The following is an 8,909-nucleotide window of genomic DNA, read 5'->3' as shown; positions in this document are numbered from 1 at the left end:
ATGTACTAAATATAGCTCCAGTTAAACTCCGTAAACAGGTACCATTAAATTCAGTGCGGAGTTGAGAGTGTAGTGAGCCAGAGGTTGCCTTTAACTTTTGCTTATATTCATACTAAAAAGCCTTGAAAATAGAATTTGAGCAGTTAAATATTAAGGCTGCACACACCATGCTGGAGAACAGCATTTGTAGTGTTCTGGCTGTGTTAAATTCTTCCTGCAGCAAAAAGTCTTTATCATAAGAAGTTAGAACTGTTCCCAGTCAAATGGGTAATAAATTTTCTGCAAGATGGGAGAAAATGCAGTTGTGTAAGAGCATAAGACACCAGTCAGCTGAAAATTGCAGGCCTGGATCTGCATCCAGATCCCACATCTTCTGGATATAGGAATTTGTTCAGCCTTCATTCTTTATATCAGGGGGAAGAAAATAATTCTTCACAGTCAAAGGTGTGTTCAAGAGTTAGTTTGTCCTCTGATGTTTATGGGCAATGTGGAAACATACCACACTACTGAGTCTACATTCCTTGATAAGCAGATATGAAAATCAGTGCTCTATTTAATATTTTAAACTGTAATTTTCTTATACAGAAAATGGGATTATGATTAATAAATGCTGTAATGGGAATAATCATTTAGCAACTTTCTTTCAAAGTAATGAAACATATGGTGCTCAACTTATTAACGAACTAACTCTCACTGTAGCTTAAAAACAAAATTGTGTTCTTATTTTTATATGTTTAGACTTTTTAATCTTTGGAAGTCAAAGTAATTGATTAAATACTGATAGGTGATTTTGTTGTTTTGGGGGGTTTTTTTGAGGGTAAAGTCAACGCTTGTTGTTTGAACTGGCAGAGTATTATCTGCTCCTTCCTTGGGAATAATACGCTGCTTATCTTATCTGACCCATGACCTAATGTCACAGTGACCCAGTGCTGTAAAACTAAGGTATCACACACCTCATATATTCTGTACTGAGAGTAAGTTCATATTGAGCTTCCTCTTGATACCATAAACTTATCTGATGCTCTGACACTAGAAAGTGATGATCCATATCCATCATGTTCTTGCAGCGGTTCTGTGGTATAAGGGAATAAGTCACTAAGGTAAAGGCCTATAAAACAGAAAAATAATCATCATTATACCTGAGAATGTTGGCTTCTGGGGGAAAAAGTCAATGTTTTCTCCATCATTCATAAAGAATCTTGCACATTTTTGTGGAACCACAAAATAGGTAGCACTTTTGAGAATTCATTATATATTTGTACAAATTTGCACTTTAAAAGAAAAATAATGAGCCCAATTCTTTTCTTAGGAGAATCTGAAGTTTTGCAGTCCTAATATATTTGGCCTGAAGTAAAGAAAAAGAAAGAATTGAGAATTTTCTTCTTTTTAAGATACTCCCGTCAACGACTTAGGCCTGGTTCCTCTGAGAATAGAAAAGTACCCTCGCACAAGATTACAGAGGACAATGGGCCTTTTTCTGAAGTTGCAACTTGCTTATGTGCACAGAGCACCTCCTGCCAAAGGGTTGTTGATGCCAAGTCTGGCAGAACAGGTATGCTCCCTCTTCCTGCCATCCATCCTAAGGCACATGGGATGGCCTGGGACCTCCTCGCCTCCCTGTGGCAGTGCCCACGTTTTATACAGTCAGAGTACACTGGAATAAACATTACACAAGTATTTTTCCCTCTGGATAAGTTCCTAGCCATGATAGCTTTAACCAAGCATGCAATTACAAGCAGTACCTCAGCCTATAGTAGAACAATGTTTAGTGCAGCGCACAGAGCTCTCCGGCGTCCTATATGTGCGGTCATCTTTTCATCTCCAAAGTGACTGAGGTGGAGACATGACAAGGCTAAATTTCAGGGCTAGCTGATTTCCCGTCAGTACCAATGCCATGGCAGCTAATCACTCTGTGACCATGAAGTCTAAGTTAGGGTTAAGATAAACTTGGAGAAGTTATCTTCTAGTGCAATAGAACTACATAGCAAACACCAGTCCTCAAATATGATGTGACTCAAATCTCAGACGGCAAGTTGTCTAACATTTAACCCTACTGAATGACTTGGGAAATACTGAGAGGGGGAGAAAATCTTGAAGCCACTTAATCAGTATGCTGGCTGATAGCATGATAATAGCAATGATGGTGGACTGTTGGGTTTCAGAATGTGTTTTCCATATTTGAATGAAAATAAAACCCTTTGAACATTTTAGTAAAGCTAAGTTGTATCAAAATGATCTGTTTTCAGATTGAGAATGTCAGAGTTGGATTCCACACTTTTCCTCTCTTTTTCTTAATTTCATTCTTTTCTCTGGAAACGACAGGCAAATCCATGCTAGGCATCAGGAGCAGTCCCACTGACTGCCTCACTGAGATGCACAAAGATGTGGCTTTGGCTTAACAGCATGTATTAACAAAAAACAAATTTATCCAAAAAAAACTCTACAGCTATACTATAAATCTAGACCAACAGCATCTTTCAAACCATGCACACTCCAAAAGCTGACAAAATACAAATAGCATTTCTACCTCTTTCATTTTGCAAACCTTGTATCCAATTCCCACAGTCATCACTCCATTGGTGGTGTGCCAGCATCAAACTAGGATAACAGCAGGGAATTGGACCTGTTGGTTTCTTTCTAGTAAAGGGAACAGAAGTAAAAAAACCAAAAAGCACCTCTTAAAGCAAGCTAATGTAACAAAATCCCTTTGTGAATGTACTAGAATCAGCATATGGCAATTTAGCCCAACCCAGAACACATTCTTATTCATTAGACAATGTCCAGAGTCTCTAGAGAGAATATCAAACATTATCTTGGAGGCTACGCTACAATAGCAAATGCTGAATATTTGGGGGGGAAAAAATCAAAGCCTGAGTGTTAAATATGTAATAGGTGTGAATTATTTTTTTCATTATTTTTTTAAGTAAGGTTTCTTCATCTTTGGAAATGAGGAAAACTGAAGGCTAAAAATCACTTAGCTTAGCCAACTGATTATATCTGTTTTAACCTGGTATGGTTGCTTGGAAGCTGTTTTGCTAATCCCTGCTTTGTCGTTAGGCTATGTATTAGCAGGATGGAAATGGCATCACTGCACCATAATTCAGCAATATGAATACAGGACAAGGAGAGTGCAGAGCTATCGGCGGCAGTACAACAGTAGATAATAAGACTCTGTTACTCAAGCAGAATGTGTTATGTAAAGACAATTGCAGTGTAGAAGCAATAGTTCTAATCAGGTTAATTAGGCTGTATTCATGTTTCATTTATGGTGCAAGTGCCCTATAAATTCAAAGCAGTCTACCTCATCTTATTGCACCTCTTATACAGCCGTCGTGCTCTCTGTAACACTCAACACGATATTTTTTCTTCCGTAAACACGAGAAAAATCCCAAGATATTTCCCATTGCTTTTTAAGAATTCCTTTTCTTCATAGTTTATGGCTAAAAGAAAGAAAAAAAGGAAAAGATACCCATGCCCACATTAAAGTTCTTTGCAACCAAATTAGGCACTTGGAAGTTGTTTGTGGATGGCCTGTTTAATTACATTTTATTTCTTCTTCCTGTGTTTTCTTGCTCACTAACATGACATGTTGAATGTTTAAGAAAAATCGTATTGGCTTTAAAAAATGTGGCTCTCGCCTTTCCTCCTTTTATCCATTTGCTTAAAGTGATAGATTGCCTGTTTATTCCCTCAGAGCTATCTGGAAGGACGTGTCTGCTTTGGAGAAAGGATTAGAGCCCAGTGCTGTGACCCTCAAACTCTAGCTGCATCTCCTCTTCACTTAGTGAATTTATTAGGTTGTCTCTTTAAAGTAATAATGGTACAACAATTCTGAGATCACTTTCTCCTCACCCCCAAGAAAACCAGCCTGCGTAGAGAGGAGCTATTAAAAAGAGAGAGGACATGCTGCAGATGGGAGAACACAGCAGCCTGCACAATCTTAATTATTTTAGCTAACTGTCTAGCAATCGGCTGTCTACATTCTGATTGCAAGCTTAGATCCGGTGTTCCCAGTTAAAAAAGAAATGCAGTCTTTTCACTACCCAGTTCGCACAAAGCTATTCATGTTACACCTTAATTACAAAGCCTTTTATTAAACTTGAAAAATGTTATAGCTCCATTGTAATATGCATATGTCCTTCAGACATCATTTCGATACGCTGTTAATAACCGTGTTTAAATTAATAGTGTCCCTTACGTAGTTCTGTGTATGAGATATCTACACTGTTGAATGCTCTGTCCTGCGGCAGCGTGGCTAGGCGGGCACGACCGCACGGCCCTGCCCCACGGCCCAGCGGCGGCACTGAGGTGCAGTGCCCTAAAAGCAGCGTGACCGAGGCAGGAAAGCTTGGCACCTTCCCGCTTACAGCACCGCGCCGCTGCTGGGGGCTTCCCTCGGCGCCGGCTGCGAAAAAGGGGCCTGTTTGCAAGGCGCTCCCAGCTGCCTTCGGCAGGGCCTGGGTGCCAGCCGAGGTGTGCCGCTGCGTTTCCTAGGGCCTGCAGCGCGCTGCGCCGTGTCCTATTTCACACGCCTCGAAGAAAACAGCAGGGAAAGTCCCTGTGCGCGTACGTTTTCGCCACCCGAACCCACAGCGAACCGACACCCCAATTATTATCTTCTTGTGACCGTTCACGTGTCTATCGTGTATTTGTAAGTATTTTGCTGGACTCACATTTCATTTCACGGACGAGATGACTACCCATCCAGTTGCGCACCTTGCCCTTTATGAAAGCAAGCTGCAATACTACAATTCTCCAGATTTCTGGAGGTATCAGTAGCAAAGGTGCCCAAACTAGACAGCCCCTGCCTGACTGCTGGCTTTCCCCCGTTTGCCCAGCCAGCCGGGCTGCGGAGAGCAGCGGCAGAGCGGAGGGGCCGCGCCCCTGGCTCCAGCCGGGGTACACGGTCACCGCAACAACAAACTGCATCATTCCGCAGTCAGGCGGCGTCACGCCAGCTCAATGAAGTAATGGCGTAGAGGGACTCTGCGAGGGGGCCTGCAGGAAATATATTCTCAGGCCCGAGGGGGTGGAGGCCTCAGGACCTGTGCTCAGGTTTCACCCTCCTCCTTCCTGATGAGTAGCAATGGCGGAGAACAGAGCACCCTGTTCTCCTCCTGGAGGGCAGGGTCTAGCTGCCTGACTATGTGCGTTCCTGCGGGGGGCTGTACCTTTCACGGCCTCAAGGAAACGCCAGATACGCGTTCCTGAGGCCTCCTTCCTGCCCCCTCCAAGTAACCCTTGTACCCAGATGGGTTTTTACGTGATATTTAACTTACTATTTGACCAAATGGCAAGCTTAAATTCAAAGTAAGTATTAAACACTTGCAAAAAATACGTATAATTGAGGTTATAGGGAGTAAAACCCCTCCTGACTTAGTTTCGGTAAGGATCGGTCTGAATATTACCATGAGGGGGAAATACTGGATCTATTTTCCCAAGAGTGGCAGCAGCCAAAGCCCCGTGAGAACCCACTCAGAAGGACCCGATGCTCCCAACTCACTGAGGTCCTTCTGGATAGGCAGCTTATTTTTTTAGACTCTTTTCATAAATAAAGAAATTAATTTCCCCTCTGTTTTCATAGTATAAACTTTGACCATTAGCCAGAAGCTAATGTGAGGGTCATACTGACAAGATTTGTCTTCCCAGGTGTGGGTAGCAAGATAAGCTTGCAAAGACAGCCATGGTAGATACCATGGAAAGACAGTTTCTCATTGCATGCCTATGAGCTCTAAGGTGTGTCTCAATCTTAAATCTATGAAATCAATCACAAATTCTCCTCTAAAAGTAGAGTTCCAATGTGACGGAACAAGGTGTGTCTCCAAAGCCATGATCCTTAGCAAGAGCAAATTTACAGCTTGTAAATGCTGTAGCCTTCCAGCCTGAATTAGCCTTCTGTATAAGTTCATGATCCTTAGCAAGAGCAAATTATCAGGAGATGGAAGAAATGATTGGAGAAAAGCTAGGTTATTTCCGTTATGATTGAGGAGCTATTTTTATTTCATTTTAAGTTGTAAGTATTGTTTTACTATATAGCTACAATATGGATAAACTTGGGAAAAAATAGCAAATGTATTTTGAAAATTAAATCTCTATTTCACATAGAAAGGAAGTTAGTTGAAATCGTGAGGTGATTTGAGGTTTTCAGCATTCATGACCTCAAATGTTTATTTTTTGATTGATCAATACGCATTTTAAAATACACTTACTTAGCAAACCAACATGCCAAAAGAAACATGTGATAGCACATAGCTTTATAAAAGAGAACCCAGCATGTTCACCTTTACTTTAGTCCCATCATGAGGGGCTTGATATTAGCCCTGGTTTTAACCCTGGTGGGTAAGTAACTTATTTGCTTTGATGAATTTAAAATCATAGATTCAGGAGGAAATTTCGGAACCCAAATATAGTTTTCTTACAAACATGAATTTTAATATTTTATAAGAAAAACATTTTATGACAATTTTTTTGTTGTTTAGGGAAAAAAGGCTTTTAGTTATGTGCTGAACTAGAAGTAAAGTTAATTAGAAAGATTTATGCCATATGTACAAGCTGAGATATAGCCTTCCATACTAAAATACATTAACATTTTGGGGATTTTTTTTTGCTTTGTCATTTCATTATTCTTTCCCCCCCCCCCCCTTCTCTTTCAGGGAGCCAGCATCTTAATTATCGTAAGTAATTTTCCTATCAGCTAATATAATTATAATGAATGAAATTCAAAATAGAATCTGAAAAGTATATCAATGTTTAATACAATTTTACAACAGCTAATTTTGTTCAGGTGCAATACAAAACTGAACAAATTCATCTTTTTTGTTCCATACATTCTAATACAGGTACTTTAATATATTCTGTACAGTCTCTATAATGTTTTATGGGACCATTTCTTTGCAGAACCCGATTTCAGTGAAAACAAGGTTTATACATTTGATTATGAGAGCATGCTTCTCACTGGACTTCCAGAGAAAGGACTTGCAAGAGCTGGAATAAGAATAAAAAGTAAAGTGGAAATTAGTGGTATTGGGCCAAAACTTTGTCTTATTAGGGTAAGAAAATGTATTCAATTTGAAAGGTAAAATTCTCTTCATACTTGACTTCTTTTTTTAAGCTTTTGGGAAGTAATTAAGTTTCATCGTGTGTTGTACTTACTCAGGGAGAATGTAACTAACACTATTATTTTTTATGCAGTGCCCTAAATTCTATTTGCACTTTGCCAGGTAATTCTCAGCTCAAGCCAACCTTGGGCTTGAAGGATTTCTTCTGCTTCGTGCTCAGGGAGACAATGGAATGTAATTTGAAATGCCCAATAATTTATTACTGGATCAATCCAATTGTCCCAAACTGTACAACCTAGGATTATTTAATCAAGTGATTTCGTAACCAGCAAACGAAAGGCAATAAAACATACGACAGTAGCTGGATGTGATTCAATATTTCGCATAATTAATGTCATCTAGAGGCTTCTTTTTCTGCAGGGTCCCAAATGACATTCTTTGTCATCCTCAACCGTATATTTTTACTGCATGCTGAGTAATTACTAAGAGTTCTGATTATGTGAAAAACATTTTTACCTTTAACAGAAGCCTATACGTGCTTCTAATGAATGTATTGAAACATGCTCCGCAATGGCTTTATACAAACTCCACTTACTCTTGTGTATATGTGGAAGAAAAAACGATATTTTTAAAAGCTTTTATTTGGCAAATTGAAAACTGCAGATTAAAAAGACGGGTGACTGTCTGATAAATGCTTGTAAATGCTGTAGCCTTCCAGCCTGAATTAGCCTTCTGTATAAGTTCAAATTATAATAAATCTAGAGAGAAAACATTGCTTTTCCATGACATTTGCAAATGGCTGGATTTTTTGGAAAAAAAACAAGGAAATAAGAGCCACACAACTGTACTGGTGGGTAGAAGGCTTCCCTGGTGGAGAGGAGGCAGAAGCAGTTTTGACTTCACCCTACATCCTCTCCTATTCCTGCACTCGGTGTGTCAGGGTGAGTCTCCAACAAAAATTGGCTCCGGTTCCCTAAAAACTTCCAAAACCATTTAACCTGCCCTCGTGCATTTGTGCATTTGGAAAAAAGTTTCTCTTTCAAAAATAAATACAGAAAGAATTTCAGGCAAGAAAAAGAAGAGAAAAGAAAAAATATCACAGGATTTGGGGGCAAGCGCTAAGAGAAAGGTAACAATACATTTATTCCCTTCTGCTCTGGGAAAAGTTTATTTGGCTGCTGTTATATATAATTAGACAGTTCAGAGGGATGGTTCAGGGAATTAATCTTTCATCTGTAGCCTACTAGTTCGCATTCAGCCCAAGCAAAAAGCTGTGTTCCCCCGGCGGTTTCCAGCTGACAATTTTTTCATCACAAACCCACAAGAATTGCCAGCTGTGTTCAAAACCTAGCAGACAGCGTTAAGTCCTGGCTGGGCCCCCAGGGCTGAGGAAAACTACCTCCCCCTGACCCTACAGAGCAGTCCCAAACCTGCCCGTATGCGATATGCCAGAAACATGTCCAAAAGGCAACGTGAGGGATTTGCTCTGTAACAGCTTCCTCTGTAAGCTTCAGTTACTGGTGTTGGCAGTGATCTCCCCCAACAATAACAAAAATAAATACGAAAGCGCAGTCTCTAGCGATTTGCTGTAGGAGGATTTAGTTTGTATGGCTTTTTGAGAAATTAATCCATATCTTGCATCACATCTCCATCCTGAGGTGTCAGAGAAAAGTCTCTTTAAATTGTCAAAATATGTAGAAGGGAAGGGTCCTCTGAGAAACTAAGCTAAACATGCCCCATTCCCATGGGGCAGAAATCATTCGAGTTACGCATAGCTTAGCACAACTTTCTACTTGCTTGGATGTGCCCCAGGCTGAGGCTGGAGTGCAAAGCGCAGAGCAGGGCTGGGCA

At 40.3% G+C, this 8,909-nt stretch overlaps 1 protein-coding gene across 1 annotated transcript in view; it reads left to right on the top strand.

Moving 5' to 3' along the window:
- Window positions 1-6,299: 6,299 nt before the first annotated feature.
- Window positions 6,300-8,909, top strand: part of LOC104624010 (vitellogenin-1-like) — a 43,109-nt gene continuing 40,499 nt past the window's right edge. Inside the window, 3 exon segments of the mRNA XM_010291260.1 lie at window positions 6,300-6,339; window positions 6,654-6,674; window positions 6,898-7,049. Of these exon segments, the coding sequence (XP_010289562.1) occupies window positions 6,300-6,339; window positions 6,654-6,674; window positions 6,898-7,049 (213 nt within the window).

This window comes from Phaethon lepturus, unplaced genomic scaffold (assembly GCF_000687285.1).
Source record: "Phaethon lepturus isolate BGI_N335 unplaced genomic scaffold, ASM68728v1 scaffold13017, whole genome shotgun sequence".
NCBI classification, from domain to species: domain Eukaryota; kingdom Metazoa; phylum Chordata; class Aves; order Phaethontiformes; family Phaethontidae; genus Phaethon; species Phaethon lepturus.
This window is presented reverse-complemented; position numbering and strand designations above follow the sequence as displayed.